Below are 16,789 nucleotides of genomic sequence, written 5' to 3' on the forward strand. Positions count from 1 at the left end.
CAGGACCAAAATTTCATATATCAATATGAACCCTGAATGTAAATGGCCTAAATTCCCCACGTAAAAGGCATAGAGTGGCAACATGGATAAAAAGCCAAGAGCCAACTGCCTGCTGTCTTCAAGAGACCCATCTCACATGAAATGACACCCACAGGCGGCTCAAAGTAGAAGGATGGAGAAATATTTACTAGGCAACCAGGAAACAAAAAAAAGAGAAGGCATTCCTATCCTTATATCACATGAAACACACTTTAAATCAACAGCAATCAGGAAGGACAAAGGAGGGCATTACAAAATGATACAGGGTTCAATTTGACAAGAAGACTTAACTATTCTAAATATATATGCACCCAACTTTGGAGCACACAGATTCATAAAACAAGTTATTCTTCACCTATGAAAAGAGTTAGCCACATAATAATAGTAAGGGACTTCAACATCCCACTGACAACATCAGATGGATCACTAAAACAGAAAACTAACAAAGAAATTCTGGTCTTAAAGACAACACTGGACCAATTGAATGTAAGAGACATCTACAGAGTATTCCACCCAACAACTGCAGAATATAGATTCTTCTTATCTGCACACACACAAAAACATATCATATTCTAAGATTGGCCACAAAGCAAGTCTCAATAAACTCAAAGAATCGAAATCATAACAAGGCACACAATAAAAATGGAAAAAAATACCAAGATCATCTCTTAAAACTACAGAAAAACATGGAGATTTAACAACTTGTTTCCAAATGAATATTAAGAGCCATCTATGACAAATCCACAGCCAACATCATATTGAATGGGCAAAAAATAGCCCATGGAGAAGAGTTTGAATCTCAGAAGAAAACAACAAAAATACGTCAAAAGTCTTTCATGTCAGCACAAAATTCAATCATCTCCTGTATGAGAGATTGGATCTGAGACGTGTTTTGAGTTGGCAATAGTGAAGGATGCAAGGTGTCAATTCTAGTCGGAACAATTTCCAGGAAGCCATGTTCCACTCTTGAGCAAACAACCACTGGGCCTCATGCAAGGCAGAAAGAGCCTGTGTACGTCATCCTCTCATGATGTGGTCAGCATGTCAACTGCATGAGCCCCTCACAACATCCTGTGTGCTGCTGAGCTGAGCTGGGGCGCGGCCGCCTGTCTGCACCGGCAGCACCATGTCGCTCATGGTCATCAGCATGGCATGTGTTGGTGAGTCCCAGAAGGGAATCGAGGGAGGGAGCACTGGGGTGGATATCTGGGCCTGGAGGTAAAGATATGGGCCTGAGGTGGAGATACGAGCCTGGAGTGGAGATATGGGCCTGGAGTGGAGATATAGGCCTGGAGTGGAGATATGGGCCTGGGGTGGAGATATGAGCCTGGAGTGGAGACATGGGCCTGGAGCTTTAGATATGGGCCTGGAATGGAGATATGGGCCTGGAGATAGAGATATGGGCCTGGAGTGGAGATACTGGTTTGGAATGCAAGTATGGGCCTGGAATAAAGATACGGGCCTGGAGGTGGAGATATGGGCCTGGAGTGGAGATATGAGCCTGGAGTGAAGATATGAGCCTAGAACTGTAGATATGGGCCTGGAGTGAAGATATGAGCCTAGAACTGTAGATATGGGCCTGGAGTGGAGATATGGGTCTGGAGTGGAGATACTGGCTTGGAATGCAAATATGGGCCTGGAATGGAGATACGGGCCTGGAGGTGGAGATATGGGCCTAGAGTGTAGATAGGGGCCTGGAACTGTAGATATGGGCCTGGAGTGAAGATATGAGCCTGGAACTGTAGATATGGGCCTGGAGTGGAGATATGGGTCTGGAGTGGAGATATGGGCCTGGAGGTGATGTACAGATGGATCATCCATCATGATCTTTCTTTATAGGGTTCTTCTTGCTGCAGAGGGCCTGGTCACATGTGGGTGAGTCCTTCTCCAAACCTTAGGTTGTCATCTCCCCACATAAGATGATTTTCTTGAAACATGAGGCAGGCAGCACAAGGGGTTGACTGATGGGATGACGATGGGAAGCCATGTGGGAATCTCTCATGAACTAGGAAAAGGAAGCCATGGGAAGCTTGGCCCACAGTTCTGTCCTAGCCCTCCCTGTTCTTTCTTTCCCTTGGCTGAGTCTGTGGGGACCCTGGGGGAGACTGGAGTGCTCAAAGCAGCAGTGTGTGGGGAAGAAGTGGTGTCACCGACAGAGGAAGGGAGGGAAGCAGTGCAAGAACAGCCAGCCTCTGAGGACAAGAACGTAACTCACACCCTCCAGTGTTTCCATGATGGTCGGGGCTGCAGTGTTGCCGCTGTCATGCTACCAGAAGCGGGGTGGGGAACCACAGTCATGATCCTGACATTTCAGATCTTCTAATGAGGGCTTAGTTGTTTATTTTGGTTCATGCATTAGCTGATATTCCATTCACAAAGGTCATGCCCTCCATCCTGTGTCTACTTTGTGTTTTTTTATGTGAGTAATCTTGCAGTATTAAAATCTAGTAAGAGTCACTTATTCAGCACTTGCTCAAAGTTCTCAGCTGACACTTTTCTTGTACGGAGATGCCATGTCTATGCGAGATGGGTTCTTCCTGTAGCCCTGGGCACCCAGGTGTGGTAGGAGCCTTAGAAATGTGGAAAGTGGGGAGAATCTTCTGAGCACAGGGAGGGAGGGGCTGCTCCACATCCTCCTCTCTAAAGGCTGTGCCTCCTTCTCCCCCAGATGGTCAGGACAAGCCCTTCCTCTCTGCCTGGCCCAGCGCTGTGGTGCCTCAAGGAGAACACGTGAGTCTTCAGTGTCACTCTCATCTTGGGTTTACCATCTTCAGTCTGTACAAGGAAGATGGGGTGCCTGCCCCTGAGCTCTACAACAGAAGATTCTGGAAGGACATCCTCCTGGGCCCTGTGACCCCGGCACACGCAGGGACCTACAGATGTCGGGGTTCACACCTGCACTCCCCCACTGAGTGGTCGGCTCCCAGCAACCCCCTGGTGATCACGGTCACAGGTCAGAGGGCTCCTGTCTGGGCTTCTCCTTGTCCCACCTCCTGAATCCCAGAGCTTCTGCTGGGGGTGTCCACCAGGGTCCCATCACCCAGGACCTGACTGTCTTTAGGGTAAAGGGGGATTCAGTACAGAAAAATAGGTACTGTGGTGGGAAGAATAATTGTCCCCAGTTATGGCTACATGGTAATCAGTGGACTCTGTGACTCTTTATGTTATAGGGCAGGGGACTGAAGGGGAAGATGGAGCTCAGGTTGTTGATGAGTTGACCTTGAGATGGGGAGACGTCCTGGACTGTCCCACTGGGCTCAGTGTAATCACAAGGGACCACATGAGAGGAGGAGGATGAGGAGAGTGGGGATTAGAACAGCATAGTGGGAGGGAGACTCACTACAGGCTTTGAAGGTGAAGGAAGGCCACGAACCATGAAGGCAGGTGGCTCTAAGGGCTGGAGAAGTCAAGGGAACTGATTCTCCCTGAGTCTCCAGTGGAAGCACAGCCCTGCAGATGCCTTGATTTTAGCCCAGAGAGAACTGGGTCAGATTTCCGTTCTCCATTAGTAGAAGGGGTTATTGTATTCTCTCCTGCCACCATGTTTGTGATAATTTTCTACAGCAGCAACAGGAAACCAACACAGGAACTCAGGTTAAGGACAAGTTAAGAAACCAAACAAGGAGAAGGTTGGCTACACTGATTTCAGCACAGGTGGAATACTGATGCTACCACCAGGCTCGATCCACAGAGGAAGGGGTTGATTCTCCTGGAACCAGCACTAGGGGCCACCCTATGGCAGCTGGGACCACGGAAAAGGCACAGACATGGCAGGAGAGGCTCCCAACCCCCATCAGGAACAGGGACATTGGTACCTGCCTTACTGATGAGTTCACACCTCCTGCCAGCCATTCCCATTTGTCCAAAAGAAATTGATTCAGGCTGCTGAGAGCCTGGACATGCAGCCTGTCGTGGTTCCTCTTCCAGCCCCACATAAACACCAGCAAAGAGATTAGTGGGAAACAGATACAACAGCCTAAGAGATGACACTGTGCCCAGTGGGAAGGGAATCAGGGGTCCTAGAGACAGAGAGACAGGGAAGAGGGAGGGAGACAGATGGAGGGACCTGCACCAGGGTTATGGGCACAGAAAAGAACATGGAGACACAGACAGGGAGGAGAGAGATAGACACCATGGAGGGGAAGTCTCACTTATTCCAGGTCCCATGAATGGGATGAGAAAGGGAGACGCCATCTGAACTCACAACCTCTCTTCTTAGGAGTCTACAGAAAGCCTTCCCTCCTGGCCCACCCAGGTCCCCTGGTGAAATCAGGAGAGATGGTCGTCCTGCAATGTTGGTCAGATATGAGGTTTGAGCATTTCCTTCTGCACAGAGAGGGGATCACTGAGGACCCCTTGCACCTCACTGGACAGCTCCATGATGGGGGTTCCCAGGCCAACTCTTCCATGGGTCCCATGATACCTGCCCTTGCAGGGACCTACAGATGTTTTGGTTCTGTCGCTTACTCCCCCTATGAGTGGTCAGCTCCCAGTGACCCTCTGGACATCGTGATCATAGGTGAGAGAATCCAGACCTGCCTCTCACCCTTGCAGGGACAGGGAGTGAATGATCTAGCACCGGAAGCCCCAGGTGGTCATGAGGAAGATGAGTGTGGGATTCTCATGGAGAGAAAGTGACTTCATGAGGTCTGTACCAACAGAGGTAGAGAAACAGGAGACACAAGTACAGACCGCACATCATAACGTAGAAGCCAGACACAGGGACCATACAGCGTGTTAGGAAAAGAGATAAAGAGGTAAAGAAGACACACAGAGAGACGACATGTCCCAGAAGAGGCGTCCTTCCATGCCGACTTTGTTCAGAGACCAGGCACAGGTTAGAAGGTTCTGTTCTGTTTTACCTCCACAAAGTGTTCTCTACCAGGAGAACCCAAAGAGACACGTCTATCTGGCCTGAGTTGGGCCCTGTGGCCCCAGGCTTGTGGCACCTACAGATGCCATGTTTATTCTGAAACCTCTGCCTTCCATGCAGTGGAGCTGTCATCGTCCCAGGACACCATGGCCCCAGGTGAGGGAGCAGAACACCAACCCCTGTATGCTGTGAGTTCCTGGAGTCCCCAGACTGGATTCTGAGGCTCATATTCAAATAACACCACATGTTATAGGATTACTGAGAACAAAAGCCCACAGAGAGACACGGAGTGAAATCAGGGAAACCAAAAAGCGAAGACATGAACACACACACAAAATGAGCCAGAAGAAGGGAATTGAGAGACTCACAGACATATAAAGAGATAGAAAAAGAGGGCAGAGCAGTGAGCATATGATGGAAGGGAGCAGAGAAATGCCCTAAAATCAGAGCCCTGAGGGAGAGGCACGAAAACAGGGAAAGATAAAGATGTGGAGATGGATTGCAGAGATGCCAAAAGAGAACTAGAGAGACTGTGAGGCAGAGAAAAGGAGAAGGAGAAAGACAGATGATAGATAGATATAAATGGATGAAAGATAAGAGATAGATGATAGATAACAGAGAGATAGGTGATAGATAAATAGATGATGAATGACTGATAGACGATATAGATAGAGAAGTAGATAGATAGACAGATGATACATAAAGAGACATAGAGAGACAGAAAGACAGACACGTGATGATAGATAGATGGATAGATACATACATACTTGATTGATAGATGATAGATAACAGAGAGAGAGGTCATAGATGCACAGATGACGATAGATGATAGATACATACATAGATAATTGATAGATCGATCAATAGATAATAGAAATATGCAGAAAGTTATGAATAAGACAGAAAATGAGAGACTCAGAATTAAAGAAAGAGGAAGATCAAGTCAACCAATCCAAGTAGGGTCAGAAAGGTCAGAAATAATAAAATGGTACAAAAGAGAAAACATAGATAGGGATGGGGAAGTGAAGTCAGAGACAGAGAAGGTGGAAGGAGGAGACAGACATGAAGAGAGACGGGGTGGAGGGTGAGAGAGAGCATTAGGCCATAGAGCAGGGGAGTGAGTTCTCAGTTCAGGTGTGAGGGGAGCTGTGACAAGGAAGAACCTCCCTGAGGAAACTGCCTCTTCTCTTTCCAGGTCTATATGGGAAACCTTCTCTCTCAGCCCAGCCGGGCCCCACGGTTCAGGCAGGAGAGAACGTGACCTTGTCCTGCAGCTCCCAGAGCTCGTTTGACATTTACCGTCTATCCAGGGATGGGGAGGCCCATGGACTTAGGCTCCCTGCAGTGCCGAGGGTCAGTGGAACATTCAAGGCTGACTTTCCTCTGGGCCCTGCAACCCACGGAGGGAACTACAGATGCTTTGGCTCTTTCCGTGCCCTGCCCTATGTGTGGTCACACCCGAGTGACCCACTGCCCATTTCTGTCACAGGTGAGGAAACCCCATGCCTGCCCCACGTCTTGTAATCCTAGAGCCATAGCTGAGGAACTTCCTGCTGATGATGGAGAGAAGCATGGACAGATGCAGAGAGAAGACAAAGCCTGGGTGTGAGGGTGGGTTCAGGGCGCAGGATGGCAGACAGGGCACCTCCAAACCCTCCTTCACAGCCCACATGGAGGCCCGCGTTCAGGGCTGTCGGCACCCAGGCAGATGGAGAAAGCTGTCAGGACAGACCCAGAGGTGGGGAGACTGGGCTCAGTTTGGGGAGATCTGAGGTTCCCTCAGCCCCTCAACCTTACTTATTTCCCAGAAGCCCATCCCGGCCTCTCACCCACAGAGAGATGTCATCACCAGCAACCCCTACACCCTTTTCTTTTCATTTGGAAAAGTATTTATTGAGGTGAAATATACCTATATAATTTACCACCTTTACCATTTTTAAGTGTGAAGTCTACTGTTCATAAATACATTTATAGGCCGGGCACGGTGGCTCACGGTTGTAATCCCAACACTTTGAGAGGCCAAGGCAGGTGGATCATTTGAGATCAGGGACTCAAGACCACCCTGGCCAACGTGGGGAAAATCCATCTGTACTAAAAATACAAAATAATAATAATAATTAGCCGAGCATGGTGGCACATGCCTGTAGTCCCAGCTACTTGGAAGGGTTAGGCAGGAGATGCACTTAGTTGCAGGAGGCACAGGTTGCAGTGAGCCAAGATCATGCCACTGCACTGCAGCCTGGGAGACAGAGAGAGACACTCTCTCAAAATTAATTAATTAATTAATTAGTACTTTTTTTTTTTTTTTTTTTACCCTCCACCCTTCCCTGCCTGGCCTCTGGTAGCCACCATTCTACTCTCTACTTTCATGAGATCCACCTTTTAGCTCCTGCATATGAGTAAGAAATGGAAATACTTGTAATGAGCTCCAGTTCCATCCACGTGGCTGCAAATGTCAGGATGTTATTGTCTCTATGGATGAGTAGTCTCCAGTGTGTGTATGTACTACATTCTGTCTATCCATTCACCCACTGAGGGGCAGGTAGGTGGACTCCACATCTTGGCTACTGTGAACTGCGCTAGAACAGTCATAGGAGTGCAGCTATCACTTCGATACACTGAAGTCCTTTCCTTTTGGTTTACACCCAGTCGTGGAATTGCTAGATCCTGTGCAAGTTGACTTTTTACGTTTTGTTTTATGGTTTTTGGTTTTTTTTTAGACAGAGTTTCACTCTTGTTGCCCAGGCTGGAGTGCCGTGGCACCATCTGGGCTCACTGCAACTTGCACCTCCAGGATTCAAGCGATTCCCCAGCCTCAGTCTCCCGAGTAGCTGAGATTACTGGCTCCCACCACCACACTCAGCTAATATTTTTAGTAGAGACGGGGTTTCTCTATATTGGCCAGGCTGCTCTTCAACTCCTGACCTCAAGTGATCTACCCACCTCGGCCTCCCAATGTGCTGGGATTACAGGCATGAACCACCATGCCCAACCTCATTTTATTTTTTGAGGAACTTCCATACTCTTCTCCTCTGTAATGGCTGTACTAATTTACATTCATATCAACAGTGTACCATATGAAACCCTGGTTGACTCAGCAGAGCAAGAGACTTGCAGTCAGAAAGAATTTAGTTCATTTATGCACACGACACTTCCACTCACTCACTCGTTCAGCCAAAACCCCATGCTCTGGCTCTGTGGAATCTTTTCCTATTGTTGCCATAACAAATTTCCAGAAGCTTCTTGGATGAAAACATTCTTGCTGCTCTCCTTTCTCTACCACCTTACCAGCATTTGTTTTGTCTGTCTTTCTGATAAAAAGCCATTGTAATGGGGTGAGATGATAGCTCACTGTGAATTCAGTTCACATTTCTCTGATGATTAGTTGATACTGAGCATTTTTTCATATACACAATATCCATTTGCATGTTTTGTTCGTTGAGAAATGTCTGTTCAGATCTTTCATTAATTTTATAATTAAATTATTTGTTTTATTGAGGTGTTTGAGCTTCTCATATATTCTAGTTGCTAATCCCCTCCAGGTGCATACTTTGCAAATATTCTGTGGGTTGTCTCTTCACTTTGTTGGTTGCTTCTTTTGCGGTGCAGAAGCTGCTTAGTTTGATGTAATCCCAATCGTCTATTTTTGTTTTGATTGTTTGTGTTTTTGAGATTTTAAACAAAATGTCTTTCCTCAGACAAATGTCCTGGAACATTTCCCCAATGTTTCCTTTTAAATGTTTAATGGGTTTAGGCCTTAAGTCTTTAATCCATTTTCATTTGATTTTTGTGTATGGTGAGAGTTAGAGGTGCAGTTTCATCCCTCTGCATGTAGATATACAGTTTTCCCTGTGCCATTTATTGAAATGACAGTCCCTTCCTGATTTTAGACCTTTAGAACCTTTGTCAAACTCCATTGGATGTAAATGGGTGGATTACATCTGTGTTCTTCATTTTGCTCCATTGTTCTATGGGTCTTTCTTTATGCCAATGTCATGCTGTTTTGCTTACTACAGCTCTGTAACATATTTTTAAGTCAGGTAGTGTGATGCTCCTGTTTTCTCCTCATACCTTGAAGTCTCAAGACAGTGAGCATCACATACGATGATTATGGAGAAGGGTACACCAGGACTTCCAGGGCCCAACATTAGATAACAGAATGTTTGGGCATGAACCAACCTTAAAGGTTTCCATTGAGTAGAAGACAGGCATCTTCATTTCCACACCTCTCTCCTGTCCTGTGTTCTAGGAAACTCTTCAAGTACTTGGTCTTCACCCACAGAACCAAGCTCCAACACTGGTGAGTAAAGAACCCCTCTTGTCTCTGCTTTTGGAAACCTGGAGAGGTGGAAGCCTTGGATTCAAGTGTTAGCTCAGCTCCTTCTGGGATTGTGGGCCTGTCTTCTGCTGTCTCTGAACTCCAGACACTCCAACAGCACAAGGGATCTGGGGCCAACACAAGGCTCAGTGAAGTCTCTTAATCTCTAATTTTCTGCACCTGAGACCTCCAAGCTAGAAGGATGAGTGCAAATCTGACACCCTTCTCAGAAAAAAAAAAAAAATGCAGTATTTTTTCTGCCTGCATTCCTAACTGCAGGATAAATGCCTGGGGGCTTGAGAAAGGGAAGTGAAAAGAACATCTGATGAGGGTGGGATGTTTTTAGAAAAGCTCTACTTGCCAAGGAAAGAGCTCCTGTCTCTCATGACGCAACCCTGGTTGACTCAGCAGAGCAAGAAACTTGTAGTAACAGAGAATTTAGTTCATTTATGCACATGACACTCACTTGTTCAGCCAATGCCCCATGCTCTGGCTGTGCAGTGTGGAATCTTTTCCTATTGTTGCCATAACAAATTTCCACAAGCTTTGTGGATGAAAGCATGTTTTTCTTAATTATCTCACAGTGCTGTAACTCAGAAGTATGAAATGCATCTCACTGGGCTGATATCAAAGACACAGGAAGGCTGAACTTCTTTTTAAGGTTCCAAGCAAGAATCTGCTCCTTACATTTCCCAGTTCCTAGAGGCTCCCACGTTCTTTGGCCCCTAGTCCCCTTCCTCCTTCCTCAAAGCCCACAAAGGCTGGTCACGTCTCACATGGCATCATTCAGACTCTTATTCTTCACCCACACCTCTTTCTCTGAATGCTACTCTGCCTTTTTCCTCATCTTTAAGGACTTTGGGATTCTACTGGGGTCACCAAGATAATCCATCATAATCTCCCTAAAATCATCTAGGATACCCTCCTGTTCAGTTCAGCTGATTAGCAACCGTAATTCCATCTGCAATCTTCATTCCTCCTTTCATGTAAAATAATATATTCACAAGCTATGGTGGCTAAGACAGTGACATTTTGGGGTGGGGCAGCATTCTCCTGCCTTCCACAAATGGTTAACAGGATGCATTCGGCCTCTGCTCTTGGGACACTGATATTGCAGATGGTTAAAAACGAGGGCAGAAAATGAATGCACAAGTGGATCAATAAATGAATGATCCATTGGGAAGCATCTGTGCACCAAATCTGTTTTTTTGGTTTTTGTTTTGTTTTGAGGTAGAGTCTCACTCTGTCCCACAGGCTGGAGTGCAGTGGCACAATCTCAACTCACTGCACCCTCTGCCTCCTGGGTTCATGCAATTCTTCTGCCTCAGCCTACTGAGTAGCTGGGATTACAGCCATGCACCACCACACTCAGCTAAAATTTTTTGGTATATTTTTTAGTAGAGATGAGGTTTCACCGTGTTGTGCAGGCTGTCTCAAACTCCCAATCTCAAGTAATCTGACCGCCTTGGCCTCCCTAAGTGCAAGGATTATAGGCGTGAGCCACTGTGCCAAGCCAGGATTTAAAATAAATAATAGATAATGCTGAGTGTATAATATCAGGTGACAGAGAAGGTCTCACTGATCAGATAATATTTGTGACCTTAATGAAAAAAATGGATTCAACCCTTGGAAGATTGGCAGAAGGATTTTCCACACTGAGCTCTCAGCTGTGAAGGCACAAAGGTGGAAACATTCTTAAGTTCAAGGAAGAGGCTCTGCCCGAAACGCTGGGAATGAGATGGGGAGAATTACAAGACCACTGTAGAGGGACAGAGAACACACTGGGCACACAGGAAACTAAGAAGGAACAAGGAGTGTGTGTTTTACACTCTCAGCCCTTGGATTCAACTCAGGGCTAACTAGGAATCCCTAAGTGATTAACAGTGACTGATGTGAAAATAAGGGAGGCCCCAGTGCGTAACTGGAATCTAGGAGATTGTCAAAAAGGCAATTCCCGCCCCACTGGTGAAATGTAGAGTTGATTTACACACTAAATGAATGAAAGATGGATATAAGATATGTTTGTGAGGTAGAATCATTTGCAGGGAGGTCTTGCTGGGTTTGATTTTTCCTAGTAGTTTAATCCTTGTTTCATTAATTTCTTTCTGAGATGTACTTTTTTTCTACATCTAAATCAATACCTGGCAGAGGAGCAATGGACACATGAGGGGTGGTGCAAATGAAAGGACCTAGTATAATAACATAATATGTGAGACTGTGCATGGGGGCTCACGCCTGTAACCCAACACTTTTGGATGCCAAGGCGGGTGCATCCCTTGAGGGTAGGAGTTTGAGACCAGCCTGGCCAACATGGTGAAACCCTGTGTGTGCTAAAAATACAAAAATTAGCCCGGTGCATTGGCACATGTCTGTAATCGCAGTTACTAGGGAGGCTGAAGCAGGAGAATGGCTTCAACCCTGGAGGCAGAGGTTTCAGTGAGCTGAGATGGCGCCACTGCACTCCAGCCTGGGCGACACAGGGGGACTCTGTCTCAAAAAATAAAAATAAAAAATACATAAATATGATATAACACACAAATTACAAAGGCACCTGAATACCATCCATCGTTTTTCTACTTCTCTGTCTTTAATTCTTTGACCCTTTATCTTATCCATTAAACAATCAGGCTAAAACCTCTTCCTTATTTGGCTTTCTGTGAGCTTGAGATCATATGGAAAATGTGGAAGCCCCCTGAACCCACCAACGCAGGCCCTGGAATAGAGAATGTGCTCTGTTCATGGTATAAAACTTGCCCTGTCACCCAAATCCCCCACCTCACTCCTACTTCCAATCACCTGTGGAGATTCAGATAGATCATGGGGAGATAAAAACCAATACTCTTTGGAGTGAGCTCAGATCTTGGACTCAGAGACCAGCGCCAGCACTATCTCCTGGTCACATTTCGTACTAACTCACAGAAGAACAGGCTGTATTGAAACAATAGATGATGGAGGTGGTTGTGCTTCCCACTGCCTCTCAGGTAGAACAACAGCTTAATAATGTCTCAGGAGATCACAAAAAGTAGCACGTTACTCCTGGGCTGCATCATTATTTCATGGCTGTTTGATTTAAGTCAGATTTACTTCACCTTTTCTGATCTTGATTTCACTTTTTATTTCTTTTCTTGGAGAATGTAATTTTTTTGAGTCAAGAGGGTTGTGGCTGTAGAAACTGTAAAGCACATTCACTGTGTATCAATCCCAGTCCAGTCTTCCCAGAGAAGACTCTAAACACCTCCTGTACTGCACCTGGGGCTATGCCACTTTCTATCCCTCACCGTCACTCCAGGGAGACAGAACACACAGAGAATACATGACATAGGCAGGTTCATTACTAACACATAAGCAGCAAGTGACAACAGAAGCCTATATTTCAATGTGAGCCAGTCCCCCAAGGCTCAGAAAAGCTGCTCGGGACATATGGAGTCACCCCATTTGCACTGCAGCTGGGGGAACCCAGAAAGCAGCCCAGCCTGGGTTTTGTACCCTGGAGCCACAGGAAGCACTGAGCTAAAGCACTGCATGACGTCCTCCTCTAGGAAGAACAGGAAGACAGCCCAGGCTGTTCTGGGACGTTCCTCCTGATCTCAGGACGTTGCTGTCTTAGTCCGTTTTTGTTGCTGTAAAAGAACACTTGAGCCTGGGTAACTTCTGAAGATAAGCGATTTATTTGCCTCACCGTTCTGCAGGCTGTACTAGAAGCATGGAACCAGCATCTATTTCTTCTGATGGCCTCAGGCTGCTCCCACTCTGGCAGAAAGGAAGGAGGGTCTGTGTGTGCAGAGACCACAGAGATCACACAGCAAGAGAGGGAGCAAGGGGAAGAGGGAGCGATGGAGTTTCCAAGCTCTTTTTAACAACCAGCTCTCCAGGAACTAATAGAGGGAGAACTTGCTAACCCTGTCTCCTTGGGACAGCATTGATCTATTCACGATGGATCCACCTCCATGACCCAAACACCTCCCAAGAGGCCCAACCTCCCACACTGGGGGTTAAATTTCAATGTGAGGTTTCAAGGGGTCAAACATCTAAACTAAAGCAGTGGTATCCTCAGCACATTCTATGGTTACTATGAGAGCTATAACTGAGAGAGGAGGAGAAAGCTGGGTCTCCTGCTATCTGGCTGTTTGTCCTAAAGAGACGTTGTATATGGCTACCTGTCAATCAAGAAATGCGAGACAATCCATAGAGAGGAACTGCTATGATTAGCTTCTTATTGGTGTCTCGTCTTCCTCCAGGTATCCCCAGACACCTGCATGTTCTGATTGTGTCCTCAGTGGTCGTCATCCCCTTCACCATCCTCCTCTTCTTTCTCCTGCATCACTGGTGCTCCAACAAAAAGAGTAAGTCTCACGAAGCAGAGGCCAGAGACCTCAGGGCCCCGTGGGGAAGCGGGATGGAAGCACGCAGGTGTGTGTTTCTCACCAGCAGGATGGTCTCGGGCCCAAGGCAGGAGCCACAGAGGCAGGGATTTCTAGAGAGAGCACCAGACACCCTGTCCCTGCCTTCAGCTCACAGACCATTGCCTGATTCTCAACTGTATCCTCATGTCCCTGCAGCCACTGACATCCAGGAGAAGGTTCCATGACAGGCAGAAAGTGGGAGGCAGAATCACTGGGATGGGAACTCAGAGCTATTCATGGGATGAGTCCTTGAGCTCAGAGAGACAGAATGTCTGAGTCTGGCTGTTGGCAACTGAGGGACCTCAGGCACCTATGGCCTCCCCCTGTATCTTGGTATCTGCTTATGAAATGAGGACCCAGACGTGCCTTCTCAGCTGTTTTGATGACTTTTGTCTCCTACAGATGCTGCTGTAATGGACCAAGAGCCTGTGGGGGACAGAACAGTGAACAGGGAGGTAGGTCCTCCTTGCCCCAGCCTCATGGATAGTCTTATTCCCTAAGAGGCCTGAAAAATAGGAAGGCCCTCCCTCACTCAACATTTCCCTCTCTCCAGGACTCTGATGAACCAGACCCTCAGGAGGTGACATACGCACAGTTGGATCACCGCGTTTTCACACAGAGAAAAATCACTCGCCCTTCTCAGAGGCCCAAGAGACCCCCAACAGATACCAGCGTGTACATAGAACTTCCAAATGCTGAGCCCAGATCATTGTCTCCTGCCCGTGAGCACCAGAGTCAGGCCTTGAGGGGGTCCTCCAGGGAGACAACAGTCCTGTCTCAAACCCAGCTTGCCAGTTCCAATGTACCAGCAGCAGGAATCTGAAGGTGTGAGTCTGCATCTTAGGGCATTGCTCTTCCTCACACCACGAATCTGAACATGCCTCTCTCTTGCTTGCCAATGTCTAAGGTCCTCACTGCCTGCTGGAAAGAAAACACACTCCCTTGCTTAGCCCACAATTCTCCATTTCACTTGATCCCTGCCCACCTCTCCAACCTACTGGCTTACTTCCTAGTCCTACTGGAGGCTGCAGTCACACTGAGGAACTCACAATTCCAAATATACGAGAGGCTCCCTCTTAACACGGCACTTAGACACATGCTGTTCCACCTCCCCCCAGACTATCTTTCAGCCTTCTGTCAGCAGTGAAACTTATAAATTTTTAAAAATAATTTCAATGTAGTTGCCTCTTCTTCAAATAAACATGTCTACCCTCATGGTTTCAGTAATGTGACTCTTTTCTTGCCAAAAGTTTCCGGTGTGTTATCATTACTATGTCCATATAGCCCCATCTGTCCTCCACTGGGTTCTCATCCCTGGAATCTGAGCTTCTGGAAGCAGGTGGAGCCTGATTTGTCTCTGGGACTCCAATTTCCGTCCAAAGATGCAGCTCATGGGAGGATCCAAGGATCGTGAATCAGATGAACAAGTGATATTCTTACTCTCTGCAGACCTGGAAAGCTGGCAGAGCCATTCCAAGATGAAACATTTGTAGAGTCATAGGCCTTGTTAGTCTCATCTCCACGGGGACACACGTCCACACATCATCTTTCATACCATGAATACACAGTCGCTCTTCCAGATCTGTGGGGTTTACAGGTGTTTATTGAACCAGCTATAAATCAAAAATATTTTGGGGAAAAAAATCCCCGAAGTTCAAAAACCAAAAAACCATGTTGAATGAACACAAATGGAGTGGGGTGTAGGCTGTGTCAGGAATTATAAGTAATCCAGAGATGATTTCATGTATACAGGAGGATGTGCATGGGTTATATGCAATTAGTATGCTTTTTTTTTTTTTTTTTTTTTTTTTTTTTGAGACGGAGTCTCACTCTCTCACCCAGGCTGGAGTGCAGTGGCGCAATCTCAGCTCACTGCAACCTCCGCCTCCCAGGTTCTAGCGATTCTTTTGCCTCAGCCTCCCCAGTAGCTAGGATTACAGGCATGTGCCACCATGCACAGATAAATTTTTTTGTGTTTTTAGTAGAGACGTGGTTTCAGTATGTTGGACAGGCTGGTCTCGAACTCCTGACCTCGTGATCCACCCAACTCAGCCTCCCAGAGTGCTGGGATTACAGGCGTGAGCCACCACGCCCAGCTTCACTGTGCCGTTTCACGCAAGAGGCTTGAGGATCTGCAGATTTTGGTCTCTGAATGGGGATCCTGGAACCAATCACCCAGGAATAGTGAAGGACGACTGTATATAATTCTTATTTGTCAATTTTAAAAATAAAGCATAAAAAATTTACAACAACAAAATAAAACATAAGAAGTGTTTTTATAGTGTGAGGATAAGTTTAGATTCATTTTTTCCTACGTGTAACCCTATGGCCCTGTGTTATTTGTTGAGAATTCGATTCCACCTTAAACCACATGGCAGCCTGGGTCAACTGCAAAGGGACTGTGCATCCAAGGGTGTATTTTAGACAGTCTTTTCTGCCCAGTGGCTCTCTATATCCCCTCTGATGAGGATGCTACACTTTATGTAAACTTATACAACCCCTTAAAATTTGGTAACCTGAGTCCTCTGATTTGTTATTAGAGGTTATTTAGTTTGCTATTTTTTTTTTTCCTTGCGACAGACTCTTCCTCTGTCACCCAAGCTAGATTTCCGTGGCACAAGCTCAGCTCACTGCAACCTCCGCCTCCCAGGTTCAAGCAATTCTCGTGCCTAGGCCGCTTGAGTAGCTGGGAGTACAGGTGCCCACCACCAAGCCCCACTAACTTTTGTATTTTTAGCAGAGACAGGGTTGCACCATGTTGGCCAGTCTGGTCTTGAACTGCCGACCTCAAGTGATCCACCCACCTCTGCCTCCCAAAGTGCTGGGGGAAGCTTGATTTTCTATCGTATTGTTACTGGATATTTCTGTAAAATTTAAAATGAGGGAGGGAGAGAGACAGAGAGAGAGCGAACCAGGGAGGGAGAGAGACAGAGAGAGAGCAAACCATGAGTTTGGAATCTGGAATCTTGGGTCATGAGACAAATTCTAGATAAAACGACAAAATCCAGAATTTACATGTTGTGTTTCTTGCTAATAAAGTAGGATTCTAAGAGCATAAATAACTGCATAATCCTTCACTGGGAATTTAAATCATTTTCACTCCTTCTGGTTTAGTACTAGAAATTCAAGAAGGAAAATTAGACTGACTTTTTGTCA

General features: G+C 46.5%; 1 protein-coding gene across 1 annotated transcript; it reads left to right on the forward strand.

The window, feature by feature from the left end:
* The first annotated feature begins 1,165 nt into the window (after nucleotides 1-1,165).
* On the forward strand, nucleotides 1,166-14,855 carry LOC105497313 (killer cell immunoglobulin-like receptor 3DL3). The gene is made up of 9 exons (XM_071086215.1): nucleotides 1,166-1,199; nucleotides 2,708-2,992; nucleotides 4,259-4,673; nucleotides 4,995-5,068; nucleotides 6,069-6,401; nucleotides 9,162-9,212; nucleotides 13,469-13,573; nucleotides 14,036-14,088; nucleotides 14,187-14,855. Exons 1-9 carry the CDS (start codon nucleotides 1,166-1,168, stop codon nucleotides 14,454-14,456), a joined length of 1,620 nt encoding a protein of 539 aa, XP_070942316.1. The 3' UTR covers nucleotides 14,457-14,855.
* The last annotated feature ends 1,934 nt before the right edge of the window (nucleotides 14,856-16,789 follow it).

This window comes from Macaca nemestrina, chromosome 20 (assembly GCF_043159975.1).
Source record: "Macaca nemestrina isolate mMacNem1 chromosome 20, mMacNem.hap1, whole genome shotgun sequence".
NCBI classification, from domain to species: domain Eukaryota; kingdom Metazoa; phylum Chordata; class Mammalia; order Primates; family Cercopithecidae; genus Macaca; species Macaca nemestrina.